Source organism: Hyperolius riggenbachi, chromosome 6 (assembly GCF_040937935.1).
Source record: "Hyperolius riggenbachi isolate aHypRig1 chromosome 6, aHypRig1.pri, whole genome shotgun sequence".
NCBI lineage: Eukaryota > Metazoa > Chordata > Amphibia > Anura > Hyperoliidae > Hyperolius > Hyperolius riggenbachi.
Genome location: NC_090651.1, coordinates 102,498,196 through 102,517,032, shown reverse-complemented (window position 1 = coordinate 102,517,032; position 18,837 = coordinate 102,498,196). Strand labels below are relative to the sequence as shown.

At 44.3% G+C, this 18,837-nt stretch overlaps 1 protein-coding gene across 1 annotated transcript in view; it reads left to right on the top strand.

Annotated features, from left to right (window-relative positions):
• The window catches only part of SOAT1 (sterol O-acyltransferase 1), a 94,409-nt gene extending 78,606 nt beyond the window's left edge, over positions 1-15,803 (top strand). The window contains exons 13-16 of the mRNA XM_068242583.1: positions 8,044-8,142; positions 9,889-10,024; positions 12,068-12,213; positions 13,859-15,803. Of these exons, the coding sequence (XP_068098684.1) occupies positions 8,044-8,142; positions 9,889-10,024; positions 12,068-12,213; positions 13,859-13,915 (438 nt within the window). The 3' untranslated portion in view covers positions 13,916-15,803. The remainder of the gene's footprint in view (positions 1-8,043; positions 8,143-9,888; positions 10,025-12,067; positions 12,214-13,858) is intronic.
• Positions 15,804-18,837: the final 3,034 nt, after the last annotated feature.

The window sequence follows — 18,837 nt, the reverse complement described above, 5'->3', positions numbered from 1 at the left end:
CCCACACACAACACACCCACACACAACACACCCACACACAACACACCCACACACAACACACCCACACACAACACACCCACACACACAACACCCACACACCACACACCCACACACCACACACCCACACACCACACACCCACACACAACACACCCACACACAACACACCCACACACAACACACCCACACACAACACACCCACACACAACACACCCACACACAACACACCCACACACAACACACCCACACACAACACACCCACACACAACACACCCACACACAACACACCCACACACACAACACCCACACACCACACAACACCCACACACCACACACCCACACACCACACACCCACACACCACACACCCACACACCACACACCCACACACAACACACCCACACACAACACACCCACACACAACACACCCACACCCACACACCACACACCCACACACAACACACCCACACACAACACACCCACACACAACACACCCACACACAACACACCCACACACAACACACCCACACACCACACACCCACACACCACACACCCACACACCACACACCCACACACCACACACCCACACACCACACACCCACACACCACACACCCACACACAACACACCCACACACCCACACACCCACACACAACACACCAACACACCCACACACAACACACACGCACACCACACACCACACACCACACACACCACACACCACACCACACAACACGCACACACCACACCACACAACACCGCACACACCACGCACACACCACACACATACGCACACACCACACACACACACACACACACACCACACACACCACACACACACACACACACACACACACACACACACACACACACACACACACACACCACACACAAACCAGCCCATACCACACACCAGCCCACACCACACACCACACCACACACACACCACACACACACCACACACACACCACACACACACCACACACACACCACACACACACCACACACACACCACACACACACCACACCCAACACACCCACACACCACACACACACCACCATTTGTCCGTGCGGAACTTATTTAAAATGAGGGTTGAATAGGAGTTAAGGGAATATGGCCATTAGTCTAGCATCCTGTATTTGAGAATTTTAAGTATTAGTGCCCCACCACCTGGCACCTTTCACACCATCTGCAGTGCCATCTGGTGGCAAACTCATTTTTTCAGCAATGCAGATAAGTAGTCACATTCATATGAAATGAGTCTGCGCCACTCCATACTTCACTGCAGCCAGCAAGGTTGCAGTGAATGGGTTCTTAGTAAACCTTCTTTAGTAATGAATAGCCATTCACAAAAGGAGCCTTGTTAAGGATTAACAGGAACCAAACTGCTCCCCCACCAAAGCTGCCTTTACCTTGCAAGTGATGCCGTAGAGCCATATCAATGCCTTGCACTGGTGAAGACTGAAACAGTTATTTGGCTTTAACCACTTCACCACTGAGGGGTTTTACCCCCTGAGCACCAGAGCAATTTTCACCTTTCAGCGCTCCTTCCATTCATTCGTCTATAACTTTATTATTACTTATCGCAATGAAATGAACTATATCTTGTTTTTTTCGCCACCAATTAGGCTTTCTTTAGGTGGGACATTATGCCAAGAATTATTTTTTTCTAAATGTGTTTTAATGGGAAAATAGGAAAAATGTGGGGAAAAAAATAATTATTTTTCAGTTTTCGGCCATTATAGTTTTTAAATAATGCATGCTACTGTAATTAAAACCCATGAAACGTATTTGCCCTTTTGTCCCGGTTATAAAACCATTTAAATTATGTCCCTATCACAATGTTTGGCGCCAATATTTTATTTGGAAATAAAGGTGCATTTTTTTCAGTTTTGCGTCCATCCCTAATTACAAGCCCATAGTTTATAAAGTAACAGTGTTATACCCTCTTGACATAAATATTTAAAAAGTTCAGTCCCTAAGGTAACTATTTCCGGAAGCTTGGAGGAAGAATAAGGAGGCTGGACACGTGAGTTTTTTTCTCACAATGATCGCGCTGCCCATAGGAGAGCAGCTGATCATTGCGGGGCTTAGATCAACGAACGGGAATGGATTTTCCCGTTCATTGATCTCTGGGCGAGCGGGCGGCGGCGTGTTTACTAGCGGTGGGCGGCGTGTTTACGAGCGGGAGCGCGGGCAGCGTCGGGAACGCGGAAAGTACGTGTTTCTCCGTCCCTGGTTTTTAAGGGATGGAAAAAGGGGCGGAGAAATACGTACGCGCGGGGGTAAAGTGGTTAAACATGCTATAAAATGGGTGGTTTTTGGATACATGTGTGACTTTTTCAGGGAGATTAAGGAATGATTTGCAAATGCATTCACTTACCTGGGATGTGTTATGTGAGTATTTACTTACTCGTGTGTTGCTGAGTACTTGCAAATGCCCTTTATTATAGTATGGCAAAGTTGTTCTAAATGTATAGAAATGCAAGTAATCTATTCTAAAATTAGACATACCCCACTATCTAGTGGCTGTAAGAATAAACTACACATGGAAGTATCAATTGCAGTGTCAGTATACTGGCAGTCCTCTACTGGTTCCGTTCCAGGAGGAAGTTAAATTTGTGTGAAGTCATGTGTTGTACAATACTGTAACATATAATAGAAATATGTAGTAACGAAAATCATACAGTACATTTTATAAATGGAGACAACTTTGTTTTTATGTAAGTTGCAAAATGGGTAAAGCCAAGTCCCAGTTATTTGGAATTCAGGCAACTGGAAGTCTCAACTAACCTGAAGGATAACTAGGACTTGGATTTTTGGCAGTTTTGGAGCCTTTAAAATACTTACCGAGCCTCCAGCGATGTCTAGCAGCCTTCCTGCTTCACCTAGCGGGCTCCTAGCGTCTGTGCACTAAAGTTGGTGTGTAACATGACCCGATGTGGGTCAGGTGACATTCTGGCTTCTGTGCACAGAGGAAGCTGGAAAGCTGCTTGAAGCCTGCTAGGTGCAAGAGGAAGGCTGTTAAACTGTGCTGTAGGCTTAGGAAGTGTTTAGAGCGGGGGGTTTGTGCTTTTTCAGCTGATTGCTCAAGCAACCAGTAAGCAGATGTACCCGGCATCAGGCGATCCCTGCTGGTGTCAGATATTCGGGAATCTGCTGTAGTTTGTCAGTAGGGGACTGTCTGCATTTGCAAGACTTGTAGTGTTGTCTTGTCGGCAGTAAACACGCCATCACATTTACAATTAATACTGTTAATAGGTGATTAAAAACAAAATTCTACTTACTGGGGCTTCCTCCAGCCCCTGGCAGCTGTCCTGTGCCCTGGCCGCAGCATTGTTCCTAGCCGGTGGCCCGGGTCCCCTCTGGTGTAGAAGACGACCTCGCCAGGTCATCCTCTACTGCACCTGCGCGAGTGCCGCTGTCAATCACCCTGACGTCATCTGGAGTTTACTGTGCAGGCGCAGTAGTTCTGTGGTTGCGCAGAACACTCCAGAGGGCGTCAGCGAGACAGAGAGGCTCTCGCGCAGGTGCAGTAGATGCACATCCGCATCTACACCGGAGGGGACCCTGTGCCAACGGATGGAAGCGTTGGCACAGAGTGCTGAGGGACTTATCGGCTACCGGGGGCTGGAGAAGGCCTCGGGTAAGTAGTTGTTTTTTTTTTTTTTTTTTTGGTTTGAGTAAATTGTATTGATTTTTCAATATACAACATACAAAACAGTAGGCATCTGTCCTTTAACATTAAACTTTCTCAGATCAACTCCTTTATTCGTATTTTGGACTAAAATTATTTAATAGAATTTTTGGGGGATTCATTTATACGAACAGTATTTGTGTTTCCTATTGCAACCTCTCAGCTTTTACATGAATCTGACTGGTTACTAAGAGCAGCAAACCTTCCACCATGAGCAGGGCTGTGGAGTCGGTCCAAAAATCCTCCGACTCCGACTCCTCAGTTTAGGATTCCACCGACTCCTCGACTCCGACTCCTCTAATTTGCATATTACAATTTTGTTGAATTAAAGTATGTAACATGAAATTCATCTCTTAACTGCCAACGCTTAGGAATTTTACAAGACCACTGAAGTGAGAAGGATATGTAGACTACTATATTTATTCCCTTTAGACTAAAACTAGTCCTTGGTAAGAGTACTTGTAAAAGGTACAGGCCGGAACAAAGAACATCTATCAGGCCCTAGGCAATGTAAGTGTGGGTACATGTAAGAATGATGTGCAGGTACTCTGCAGGGGAATGAGGAGATTGTAAACAGACAACACCTGTGTTCCATGTGCACAGCATTCTCAGTGGATTCTCTGCAGCTCTGTGGGGAGTGCATATGTAGAGTATAGTACTACTGTGTAACAAAGTAAACCTGAGACAGATGAAATTAAAGTTTTATACATACCTGGGGCTTCCTCCAGCCGCCTTCAGGATAATCAGTCCCTCGTTGTCCTCCTCCACCACCTGGATCTTCTGCTATGAGTCCAGGTACTTGAGCCAGTCGGGCGTAGTGCACATGCACACACTATTGCGCAGGTGCAGAATGTTCCTGGCTGTGGGAGCGGCATGCGGCCGGACAGCGCTGACTGGCTGAATTACCAGGACTCCTAGCAGAAGATCCGGGTGGTGGAGGACAGCGAGGGACTGATTAGCCTGAAGGGGGCTGGAGGAAGCCCCAGGTATGTATAAAACTTTACTTTTCATCCGTCTCAGGTACCCTTTAATTTGTAGTCACCAAACCAAATTTTAACAACATATCAAATTATTTGATTTCATCAGCAAAGGGGGTGCATACATTTGCATAAATCAGCATCAATGCAGAATTATTTGCATCTCATTGACCATCTCTATTAGAGACATAGCTACACATCAGGCTTTATTCTTACAGCATAGATGTTATTTAGTATATATAACAGATTCCTGTGTACACATCATATATACAGTCACAATCAGATGTGTATATCTGACCTTAAAAATACGGGGACTACTTTATTGAAGCAGCACAAGTAACTAATTTTGATTGGTTTATTTCATTTTTGTGGACTAAGCACAGCTATTACTGTGTATATACTGTATATATACATTATTTTTAATGACTATTATCTGAGAAATAGAACATTTTATCATATTTTCTATTTTAATTACAGTTACAAATTCATTAGGAGTCGGAGTCGGTGCATTTTTTCCTGACTCCGACTCCAGGCACCCAAAATTGCCCGACTCCACGACTCCGACTCCACAGCCCTGACCATAAGGGATTTCACACGTTCTGAACTTCATTTCAGCCTGCTGGTGTGTATAGCATAGGGTCCTTATGCTTACCTGTCTATTGGTTTGGCTGGTGTACCATTTGTTGCGCTACTCTGACCTCTGTTCGAGTCTCCAACTAGAGCAATTTACATGTAGTGGTGCATGCTCTGTTGTCTTGCACTCTGTGCACAACTGGACGTGTTCTGGGCATTCATACATACATGAGAAGTCCTACTTGTGCATGAGCGGCACGTCCCAGGTGTGCATGCCTAGAATGCTCTCAGCTCCAGCTGCTGTGCTTAGCCGGGGAGCATAGTGTGAACAGAGTATGCACTGCTTATCATTGAACAGGAGGCAGAGCAGTGCAGTGGAGGGATTCACACCTCTACAGACAGACAGGCAAGTAGAAGAACCCCATACTACACAATGCTGACATGTGTAGTTTTATAGGTTTACTATCATTCAGATGCACTTTAAAACATTTCATGTTTTTTAACTGGCTGTGCCAGAGAGATTAGATTAAATCTGTGTAATTGATGGAGTGGACGTGTGCTGTTAAGTCAGTTTGTGACCATTTTATTTATTTAATAGTTCATTTAGATCATTCCCTGAATAGTAGTGGATAGGTAGGTTGTAACCCAGAGGGCAGAGTCCTTGTCTTCTGTTTCAAGTTGTTGTTTGTCCCATCATGATTATCTACATCCTGTATTGATTTATTGAGCTGTGATGCATAACATGTTGTGTTGGTACTTTGTAAATAAATAACAGTGAAGCAACCTACGAGAGGCATGGGTAAAATGAATGGAAGCAAATTCCAATTATTAAGAGAATTTACCATAAAAATGTCAGATGTTTATTGACTTAAAAGGCTAAAGGACAACTGTAGCAAAAAGTAAAGTCCCTGTTATCCAGAACTTGGGCAACCAGAAGTCTCAGCTAACTGGCATGCCTGATGGATAACTATAGTTTTGGGCAGGTTTGGAGGCATTTCAAATACCGTACTTACCGAGCCTCTGGTGATGTCTAGCAGCCTTCCTGTATCACCCAGCCGGCACCTAGCGGCTTCCGTCATCTGTGCAAGCAAGTGGATGTGTCATGTGACCCGTTGCAGGTCAGCTGATGCGCTGGCTTTCATGCATAGGGGAAGCCGGAAAGCAGTTAGGAGCCTGCTAGGAGCTTCAGAAAGTCTGCTGGACGATTCCCGCTGATGCCGGATATTGGGACCTCTGCTGTACATATGAAAATGAAATTAAGAGTAATATGCACTTTAAATTCTTTTTTTTTCCTGTGTTGCTGTCAATTACAGTAGCAGTGTTCTCCACAGAATTTTTTTTCCAGCTGGGTGGCATGAAAATGATGCTGGGTAGCATGAAAAAGAAGCTGGGTGGGGCGCAATAAGAGAATGCAGGGCCTGCGCTTCTCTGCACAACTCTGCTTACAGCAGAGGAGGAGGTGAGCCGATGATAGCCGGGTGCTCACTAAAGCTAACCGGGTGGACCACCCGGCTAAAAGAGCCTGGGGAGAACACTGAGTAGGTAGTGAAAATCTGACAGTTTTGGACTAGTTCTTCTCATGGGGAATTCTCAGGTATTGATTTACAAAAGCACTTACTACCAAAGTAGAGTACAAAAAATGTATTGAGGCAGGCTGGCATCTTTGTATATAACCTTTCCAGGGAATTATTTGTAAAGAATAAAGGAAATATCGAGCATCTCCCATGAGGAGATGGATTAGTCCAAAACCTGTTAGATCTGTCAGCCTTTTACTACCTGCTGTAAGTGACCGCATAAAAAGTAATTTATAGCGCATTTTACTCTGTAATAAATGTAATTTTTTTCATATATATTTTACATTTTTACAGTTAAAGGTGTCCTTTAAACCTATAGGGTATTATTTCAAAAGTGTGGAACTAGCAGTCACAGAACTGGTTGTAGCATTATATGCGCTCACTAGTGGCAGCTACTAGTAAAAAAAAAAATCCAAAAGACCATGTAGATCTAAATGGACTACATTTTCATATTTTAGAAAACCCTGCCCGAGAGAAGAGAGAGATTCTATATAGAAGAAACATAGCAAATACAACAGATACTTACCTAAGGAGGGTGAAGGCTCTGGGTCCTCTCTTCGTCCGTTCCTGCGCTGGCTCCCCTGTTAGCAGTCTCTGACCCATGGGTGGGAGACTGCTCTTTTCTGCTGCGGGTGGGCTTTAGGAACACTCGGGCTCCCGAAGAAGGGCCGCTCCATACTGCACACACGTGAGCGCCCTCTCTTGCACACTCGTTCGTGTGCAGTACAGAGCCGCCAGTCTTCGGGAGCACTCTGGCTCCCAAAGACTGCCAAAGCCTCCCGCAGCGGGAGATTTAAATGGAGGCGCCTGCGGGGCAATGAAGGGATGAGAAGAGGAATGGGTCCTATAGAGCTTTTCCTCTCCTTAGGTAAGTTTCCTTTTATTATTATTTTTGGCTTCAGACTTGCGACTTGCTTTAAAGTGTATTAGAGACGAAGACTCTTCAAAGATTTATACATACCTGAGGCTTCCTCCAGCCCCATACGTACGGATCACTCCCACACTGCCATCCTCCGTCTTCTTCAGCTCCGCTACCGTCCCGTAACTTTGGACAGTCTGAGCAAGCGCAGTGCGCTCATTCCGTCTCCCTCTGGCGGAGAATAGTACTGCGCCTGAGCCGTTCTAAGTTTAGGTATACAGATACAGCAACAAAGTTGTGGCTGGATTCCTAATCGTATATGATCCAATTCTACGGTTTGCTTTAATATCTAATTTTCTATTTTAGGACTGGTGGAATTCCACATCATTTGCCAACTATTATCGGACCTGGAATGTGGTTGTGCATGACTGGCTGTATTACTATGCCTATCGGGACTTCCTTTGGGTAAGACCTATATCTTTGCCCAGTATTATGGATTTGGTACATCTTGGATAAATGCAAGGGAGAACTGGAGGAAAGGTGGAGAAATTGCTCAGAACAACTTATCAAAATCCTTGATTCGCCGAAAAGCTAAAACCTGATTGGTTTTGCTTGGTAAATGCACAATGTTTGCTCCAGTATTCCTAATAAATCAGTTGCAGGGTTCCTTAGCAATCTTGTGTGTTAGAATCTAATGCCTTGCCGTATTTGTGCCTGGCTTCACCTCAGGCCTTATACAGACTGTAGCCTCCGTTAAAGGACACTTGAAGTGAGAGGGATATGGATGCTGCCATATTTATTTCCTTTTGAACATTACCAGTTCCCTGGTATCCTGCTGATTTGTCTGGTGTCAGCGGTGTGTGAATTCCACACCATAAATTAGCATGCCTCAAAGTCCAAGTTCAGTCAAACATTTGATTTACATGCTTGTTCAGGGTCTATGGTTAAAAGTATTAAAGGGAGAGGTTCAGAAGAACAACCAGGCAATTTGAATTGTTTAAAAGAAAATAAACATGGCAGGCTCAATATTCCATCTCACACTAGGTGTCCTTTAAGATGCAGATTGGTAAGTTGCATAAAACCTCTATAGGCAAATGTGTTACAAAAGCAGACTGAACAAGGATGTCTACTTGTGCTATTTACTAGACATGTCTAAAGAAAAACTGTAGCAGTTTCCCAGAGCAACCAGTTAAAGGCTCCAAACCGGTGGCTCCACCTTTTGTTCCAGTGTTTTCTAAAATAGCACCACATAAACCCAGTTAGGCTGTGTGCAGGGATTATTAATGGACTCTTGTGGAACCTGTGCTGTGTTTTGAAGCCTCTGTTCAGACAAATGTGGTGCAAATATAATCACTTTCTCCCAATTCCCTCTACAACAGAGATTTTGATTCAGGACCCTTTTACACTTGCATTGCAAGTGTGTGCTGCGTTACCATGTTTTACCGCAGAGTAACACAACGGCAATGCAAGTCAGCGAGGCAGGAAGTGGTCATCCCGACGCACAGCCTGCAGCATGTTATCACAAACACTGCGCTGAATGCACTGTGCTTGGGATAATGGGGTTAATGGGCAACACAGTACGTGTGAACAATGGAATGTGGTGCATTGCGGCACGCATGCTCGTACTGACGGGAATCCCGGTGACATACTTTCTGTCTAGCAATGAGTAATTCACTGAGCGGGGGTGACACTTTGCATATGACCCTGTCGGCGCACTCTGACAAGACAAGACAAATAACATTTATATCGCGCTTTTCTCCTTGCAGGCTCAAAGCGCCAGAGCAGAGCAGCAGCCACTAGGACGTGCTTTATAGGCAGTAGCAGTGTTAGGGAGACTTGCCTAAGGTCTCCTACTGAATAGGTGCTGACTTACTGAACAGGCAGAGCCGAGATTCGAACCCTGGTCTCCTATGTCAGAGGAAGAGCCCCTAACCATTACACCATCCAGCCACTACTCTGCCACAGGGTCATATGTTTGTCATTTTTTGGGCTGTGGTGTGTTGCGGCAGGAGCATGGCTTTGCACTGCAACACACAAATCCGGTGTAAAACCGGCCCCAAGTGTTTTAGAAGGGTTGTAAACAGTTATTTTTTGGTAAACCTCTTTTCTCATAATACATCAATTGTCATTTATCTCGTAGGGATTTTTGAAGGATGTGTATAATAATGATGATATATCTGATTCATTTTTCTCCCTCTTCCATTACTAAAGTTCTTTGGCAGAAGATTCAAAGCAGCAGCCATGTTGTCAGTGTTCACCGTTTCTGCTGTGGTCCATGAATATGCTTTGGGGATCTGTTTTGGATTCTTCTACCCTGTCCTCTTCATTCTTTTTATGGGCTTCGGCAGTAAGTTCAAAAGTTAATGCTATGTTGCTCTTCACTTAATAACTTGTTTAGTAAAAGCCACTCTAGGCAGTTAATAGTGCCAAAAACGTGACTGTCTGGAATACTTTGCATTGTCTTCTTACATGGTCACGTAATTTGTAAAGTGTAATTAAAATAAAAAAGGGTGCTCAAATGTTGACTCTTTGATGCAGGATATAGGAACATGCATGATGATACCATTAGGGGCTGACATGGATTCTCTAAAGCTAGCCATACCCAGGTCGATTTGCCATTAGATCGACCAGCTGACAGATCCCTATCTGATCGAATCTGATCAGAGAGGGATCGTATGGCTGCCCTTACTGCAAACAGATTGTGAATCAGTTTCAGGCTGAAACCGATCACAATCTGTTGAGCTGCTCCTGCTCCTGCCGCCTGCACACCCCTCCCCCCCCCCCCCCACCCCCGTATACATTACCTGAAGCTGGCTCCGGGTCCTCTTCTCCGCGCTGCACCCCGCACCGCATCCCAGCGTACACCGTGTCACTCCATGACCAGGAAGTTCAAATAGAGCGCCCTCTTAATGTACGCCGGGATGGTGCAGGAACAGAGCAGGGCAGCCAGCGCGAAGAAGTTGCCCGGGAGCCAGCGTAAGGTAATGTATTCCTGATCGGATCGGCCACCACTAGCGACGCGCTTCCTACCCGCGGGCGATCGACGGTATTTTTCCCGCACGGCGCGATCGACGGACCGATCCGATTTCAGGAGGAAATCAGATCGGCGGGTGCGTTTAGCGCGAACGATTGGCAGCAGGTTCGATCCCAGTGATCGAATCTGCTGTCGAAACGGCCGCAAATCGGGCCAGTGTATGGCCAGCATAATGCTCCAGAATAGTGGAATTACTAATCTGATGGTGCCCACACACATACTGCTACTGAAAACTGAAAGCTGTACAACGATAGTTTGTTAGATTCAATGCACTTTTTTTTGTTTGTTTGTTTTTTTCCGAAGTAAAACAGCTTTTGATCAAATTGCCACATTTGTGTGTGCTTTCATCTGGAACTCTGTACAATTACTAAAATGATCAAATTCAATAAAGAGCTAGAAAATGTCTTTTGTGGCGAGCAGAAGAAAGACATAATAGCACATATGTATAAGGTTGTTTTTTTTTTTATTATTTTTTTTTTTATATTTTTTTTACTAAACCTGAGCATTCCATTTTAACACCCATGCCTCCATTACATGGTCCTGAGGGGACCGTTACACCCATCAGATGAATGGTAATGCAGTCCACTTGTCTGGGAATAGGTGCTGCAGGACATTTCCGCAGCAGACTTCGAAGCAACAAGTGTGAAAGGCCCATTAGGAGAGCTGGGGCACTTTCAGCGTGTCTGTTTCCAGCCACTGCACTAAAACGCAGAGCAGCAGATGGATCAAATAATTTGGGCACTGGGGTTTGCAGGCATCTTATAGACGCCTTTGTTAATTATTGGTAATCAGACGCTCAAGCAAGGAGTTTGGCACCCAATGCAGCTAGTAGTAGTTGTGGTTCTAGATGATCTGCTACAACTGCCAGTCGTTTAGGCACAAGGGCTAGGAGGTTCGTATTAGGCACTTAGAGGGGAGGAGGTAAGGGATAGGCATTAGGTGGTAGTGGTGCGGTGTACCTTCTAGGAAACGGAGGGCGAGTGAAGGTTACGCATTAGGTGAAGGGATTCTTTTAGGAATTAGGAGGGGAGGATTCAAGTGAGAATGGGTTACGGGGTAGTCAATTTTTAAAATATCGGTAATTTAAATTACCAGTATTTTTTTATTATAGGCATCACATGGTGCCACAATACGTACTCTGCAGCAGAACATGGCGTGAACCAGCCCTAAAAATATTAGTAACAAACTAAATGTTTCATGATACAAACTCAAATAAAAAAGCTTTCCTTGTTTAGGTTATTTGTGAATGTTTTTTAGCAAGTAAATCTTCTTTTTTCACATTTTGTAATAAACTATTCAAGGTGCTTATTTGACTTATGGGAACATGGATTTAAATTCATATTTCCTTTATTGCAGTGATCTTTAACTTTATCCTTCATGACCGGCGGAAAGGCCCCATCTGGAATGTGATCATGTGGACGTCGCTGTTCCTGGGACAGGGGGTCCTCCTCTGCCTGTATTCCCAGGAGTGGTATGCTCAGAAACACTGTCCTCTCAACAATGTGAGTAGGCGGAACTGGAAGAATATTATTTTTCTGGATGTATTTAATCAGTTTAGTGTAAAAATGAAGGATATAATATTGATGGTTTGGGGAAATTAATAAAATAACTGAGTTGTGTGCATGATCATGGCCCTCTGTGCCAGTACTTTTTGAAACCAACTCCTGATTTGATTACGACCTAGCATCAGTTAGGCTACTTCTCTACCAACATTGCACATCTGGACCATGCAGTATTTGTCCACTCTTCAGTCTGAAACTTTTGTACCTCAGGCAATGGTAACCATTGATGGAAGGTAAACTTCCATTCCACAGGTTTTCAGTTGGGTTCACTGTAAGTTGGGGCTCTGACTAGGCAATGCAAGAACAGTCACCTTATTTTCCTTTAACCCTTGTGTAGTCAGTTATGCTGCATGGTTTGGGTCATTGTCATGTTGGAAAGTAGACCTTCTCCTAGACCACTACTTGTCCAAGGGCAGCAGGCTTTCCTCAATAATTTAATGGTATTTTGCCCCATTAATTCTTCCTTCTATCATAAGTGTCTTAGTCCCTTAGAACCTGGGGTGAGGGTGATATGGAGGCTGCCATATTTACTTTCTTTTAAGCAATACCAGTTGTCTGGACACCCTGCTGATCCTCTGCATCTAATCCTTTTAGCCATAGGCCATGAACAAGCATAAGCAGATCTGGTGTTTCTGACCTTATTGTCAGATCTGACAAGATTATCTGCATGCTTGTTTCTGGTGTAATTCAGGCACTACTGCAACCAAATAGATCAGCAGGGCTGCCAGGCAGCTGGTATTATTTAAAAGGAAATAAATATGGCAGCCTCCATATCACTCTCACCTCGGGTTCACTTTAAGAGGAAATCCCGTATGGAATACTTCCAGCTCCATGCTTTTTTTGTAGGTATGGTGTTCTTTGAATAGTTAGTTGTATTTTCTTTCCATCAGGTATATTGTTTTTTTCCATTTGGCCTCAGAATCTTCAAGATGCATTTTGTTGCCAAAGCTCAATCAAGAGTTAATGTAGCATTTCTTCTTCTTCTTTTTTTGCCTTTTTTTTTCTTGCAACCCTCCCATGCAAGCTAAATGTTTGAATCACTTGTGCCATAAATTCCTGCAACTGCTGCCAAATTACTATTAGCCGCTTGGTAGCCTATCTGACTAGCTTTTCTTCTTGCCTGCTGTCTAGTTTGAAGGGACAGCTTGACCCGGGGTTTGTGGTACCAGAGATGTTGTTCATCTTATTTATTGACTTTACTGTACCTTTTTAGAGTTTGATGTATACAAACTGTATCCATCTTCTTACTTTGGCCATGTCCACAACTTTATCACTAACATTTTTTTGACCTTGCCTTTCCATCCATGGTTGATTGCCTGCAGTTAACTTGCACTAACAAGCACTGGAATGCTCCAGGAATAGCCGTTTTTATGGCAAACTAATAAAAATGATTACAGTTGATCACAGGGCGAAGCCAGTTAGCTTAAAGTTTAAACATATTTTTAGGAGGTCCTTAATTCATCTCATTAATGCCGGTTTCTCTTGAATTTGCCTTCATATCAATGGATATTGAGAAGAAAGTGCCTGTGTACATAAACCCTTAGAAAAGACATTAACATTAACTATTTAACGGTTTCTTTTTCAGCCCACATATTTGGACTATTTAAAGCCGCGGTCTTGGAATTGCCATCTTGATGAGTAAACTTGTGAAAGCTTGGAGAATTCAAGACCTTTGAAAAGGATCAGTTACCGTCCTGAACATGTTACTGAATGTTTTCGTACCAGCTCTAAAAAGTCTGTGGTCAGTGACCTACAGCTTTTGTAAAGGAATTGAATAGCCCTTACCTTCTTCATGATGAACCAACTTTTCATGTAGACCAGTACCAGCGTTGGATACAATGTCTGAAATTCTACTGTTTCTCTACATCTACAACATTGCACATTCCTTTAGCCTGGACTTAGTTTACAGTGGAAGCTATTGATCTTCCTGGACCATACCATTTATTTTTTTTTTTTCATTTGAAAGATGTGCTCATACTGATTAATGGTTGTGCCCATCAAGCAGGACCTTGAAACCAACCGGCGTAACTGCAAACCAGTGATGATCTGAATCCCTTTGCACATTGTGATTCTACTGAATGTATTTCCAATTGAAGCCAGCGTGGCCCCAGTAAGCCTGAACATTGCCACACCTTTAAGATAGTTCCTTACACTGCTGCAACAGAGCAATAATGAGTTGCAACGGCGTTACACCATTATCACCAAAGATCACATGCTGTCATATTGTGAAAGTGTGCTTACATTTGTAAATTAAGAGAAATAGACAAAAGAGAAAAACAAGGTTCCTGATGATTCGAAATATATGGCATTTATTTCTGTGCATACAACAGCTGCAGTGCTCTGTTTACATGGATCTGCAGACAGTAGATTCCATTCCCTGCTGTCTTCTGGCACATCATTTCAAAGAAGGCATCTACTGGATCCCTTTTTGTAGAGCAGGGTCTCTGGGCAACTTACTTAAATGGCTGGAAAGGTTGAAAAAGAGAAAGTGTTTATATACGATTGCTCTGGATGGTTTCATCCACTACTAACAAGAAACAGCAGTCTTGCTGATTTTCTTTTGTACATGCTTCTTGACAGTTCAGTGAAGGAATGTGCTCTGCAGAAATCATAACTTCAGGTCTTTGAAGGCATTCAATATTACTGTCTTGTATGTGCAGCAATTTTTATGTTTGTTTTTTTTTCCCACAAAGGTGCATTTATAATATTTCCTAGATAGGACACAGGAATATTGCGGTTCTGTTCTTGTAGCGCCTCCCCCCAAGCCCCCTCCTCCCGCTGTAACTTATATTAGGATAATGGCTGCTAAACGGACGGGGGAGTTGCAGATATGGTTTATCCAGTCTTCTCATGCTTGAGACTTCTTTGTTGATATCAGATAGGTATTCTATATCTAGAATGCACAACTCACAGCAGAACCTTGGGTGGCTCCAAGAAAGCAAGTCAGTGGATGTCTCTCCCAACAAAATTAGAGCAGCAATGAAAACTAATGTGACCACTCTGTCAGAATGTAGATAAAAGACAGTTTTGGCTGCAGGTTTGCATTATTATGAGCGTCTGCTATATATATATATATATATATCTGGTACAGATGTATGGAATGCCATAGTTGGTATATACGTAGTCATTCTTTTTGTTGACCTACCTATTATGTTACATTTGTTTCACATCATTCACAATATTAAAACTGCCATTAGCTACCAAAAAGCTGCCAGTAGTGTAGCCACAAGTGCAGTTGTACGTACTACTGATGTCACACTGGTTGTAATGGAGCTTGCATACTCACTATTGCTAGGCTGCAGCATGTGCTTTTTCACTGGGCAAAGAAGTTCAATGCAAGTATGTAAGGCTGCAAGGAGATGAAGGACATTGCACCTTTATTGACTGATTATTCTTTAATTTATTTTGGCCACGAAATGGCCCAATGATTGCACAAGTTGAGCCCAAAATGAAGGCGTTATCTCTTGAGGTTTCTAAAACTTGATGGTTTGTCTACAAAATTGTGGTGATTTCAAGCATGCAGCTTTGGACACTAGTAGGAAAGTATTCCGCTACACCAAGGCTGGGTTAAAAGCCATATCTTCAACTTTATTGACACATATATATGTGTCAATAAAGTTGAAGATATGGCTTTTAACCCAGCCTTGGTGTAGCGGAATACTTTTCTTTGCCGCATGTCTTGAAACCTGAGATTCCTGCTCCTTCGGCATTTACAGCGGTGGTTGTAGCGATCCTTTCTCCTCTGCTCCTTTGGACACTATTAGTGGTACATGTGATGGACAACCCTGGAGAGCTCTGAAAATACCCATGTTACACACTGGTTGGAACTTTCATGGATATCTACTGTATATTCCTGCGTATACGTCTACTTTTTAACCCTTGAAAATCTTCTGGAAAGTTGGGGGTCGTCTTATACGCCGGGTGTCATTGATGCCGGGTGATACGCCCTATCCTCCTGTTACCGCCTCTCAGATCTCCCTGCTGAGGTAACGCAATCTGTTCTTCCATACCGCTCTGATAAACAGGTAGACAAGGAGAGCTGACCAGTCTACTTAAGGAGAGTTGACCAATGCAACAAGTCAATTGACTATATACTGGGTAACACATACAGTACAGCACCAGTATCTGTTCATACACAGCACCAGCACATGATATTTTTATTTTAATTTGGTGTGCGTTGGAAGAGGGGTAGTCTTATACGGCGAGTATATCCCAAACTCTATATTTTAACTGGAAAAGTTGGGGGGGTCGTCTTATACGCCCAGTCGTCTTATACGCCGGAATATACGGTACTATCTTTTGTAAGCGGCTTTCTGCCTTGCCATCTGTTATGGTATTTCACTTTTAAGTTGGACATGCGGAAGGGCTTGCTGCTACGATAATTTGCAGTAAAGCTTTTGTTTTGGATCCCATTTGCCTGAATTGTATGCCTCTACATAAGCTCTGATGTCAGGTCCAGTGCTTTGTCTCCACAGTGGATACATTAAGGTCACTTCCCCCACAACCGATAATTGATGTCTGAATGGATGATGGAATCATACTCCACTGTGTTATATTTTTCGTGGCTTCCATTTTCGGTGGTTGGTCACTGCTTATAGTGTTATAGTGTTACTGTCACATGACTGTTGTCCACCATCATTCTGCATTTTAAAGGTGAAGTGTGGCACTATAGTGCACATCAATGATTGTCATTAGGGGTTCTGCAGGTGCTGACCTCACCTCTGTAGTTTTAGAAAGTCTGTGGACTCCAACATGTTTTTCAGCTCCTCTATAAAACTCAGATATCAATTTCTGGTTATGTTGACCTGTAAAGGACTGGTGCGAGGTCTAAAAAAATCTCCAAGATCTACTTAAAGTACCTGGGGCTTCCTCCAGCCCCAGCAGCCTATCTGTCCCTCGCTGCACCTCTGGTGTCCCGGGATCCCCTCCATTGTAGATGCTGACCTCGCCAGGTTGGCATCTTCTGCGCGAGCGCGAGGCCACTCGCGATCGTGCTCATGACTCGCGATCGTGCTCATGACTCGCGATCGTGCTCACGGCCTGGCCACTCGCGATCATGCTCACGGCCTGGCCACTCGCGATCGTGCTCACGGCCTGGCCACTCGCGATCGTGCTCACGGCCTGGCCACTCGCGATCGTGCTCACGGCCTGGCCACTCGCGATCGTGCTCACGGCCTGGCCACTCGCGATCGTGCTCACGGCCTGGCCACTCGCGATCGTGCTCACGGCCTGGCCACTCGCGATCGTGCTCACGGCCTGGAGCGTTCTGCGCAGGTACAGTACTTCTGTGCCTGCGCAGAATGCTCCAGGCCACACGAGCATAAGTGGCGCGGCCGCGCGATGGGGCAGGCGCAGAAGATGCTGACCTGGCAAGGTCCGTATCTGCAACAGAGGGGATCCTGCTGGGGCACCAAAGCTGTGGCAAGGGACAGATAGGCTGCCCCAGGTAAGTAGATCTTGGGGGGGGGGTTAGACGCACCTGTCCTTTAAGAAATGTTTGACAATTTTGCATGTGCCTTTTTTTATTATCTTGTGCAAATTGGCAGTGTACAGTAATGTGGTACATTTGTTGTAAGTGGCATTCATCAGTTGATAAACCGTATGGAATGATGCTGACATTTTAGCACAATGCTACAGGACACTTGAAAATGATACTTGTGAAGCAATTCTGATACACAAGTCAGAGGGGAGTTGTGGAAACTGTTATCTTGACCATCTTCTGTGAACTTGTTTCCTGGCTTCAGGGCTCGTTTCCACTATAGCGAATCCGCATGCGGGCACTGCATGCGGATTCGCATACTCAATGTTAGTGGATGGGGCTGTTTCCACGTGTGCGGCGGCGGCGTTTTTCGGTGCGGGAAAAATCTGCTCGACAGGGTCGTCAGATTTCGCATGCGGCAGGAATGCGGGCGAATCGCCGCTAATGCATTCAATAGGGAAATCGCATGCGGCTTTGTCATGCGGATTTCCCCGCGATTTCGCAGGCGATTTCGCATGAAAGGCAATGGAACTTTACACAGGCAGTGACATGGTTAAATTCGCCTGGCTCCTTGCCATGCGAAATCGCATGCGAAATCGCCGGTAAATCCGCATGGGGAAACGCAGCCGCATGCGATTTCTTCAGCGGTGGAATCCAGGCGATTCCGCACCGCTACAGTGGAAACGAGCCCTCAATGTTGATCCTCTTGCAATGTTTCCTAAATCATCTGGAACGAATGTACAGATCAAGAGTTCTGTCGATTCTGGAAATTCTTCTATGGCTGCAAGATGAAAAGTAAATATTGCTTTTAAGAACTTAAAACTACAAAGAGAGTTGTGTAGCACCAATCCTATATTTTGGGGGCTAGTTTATATTTAAAGTGAAATTTTCCTATTAAAGCCCTTCCCAGTTGTACCATTGCAGATTGCACAGATAAGCCTATGTCCATATTCAAAGCTGCTAGAACTCCTAGAGCTGCTTGTCTGTTAAATGGTGCAGAATATCAGCTACTTATAAGTACAAGCAAACAATGATCTTATTACAGTGTTACTCCAGGGAAAATGTCTAGCGCTGCTTATAATTGT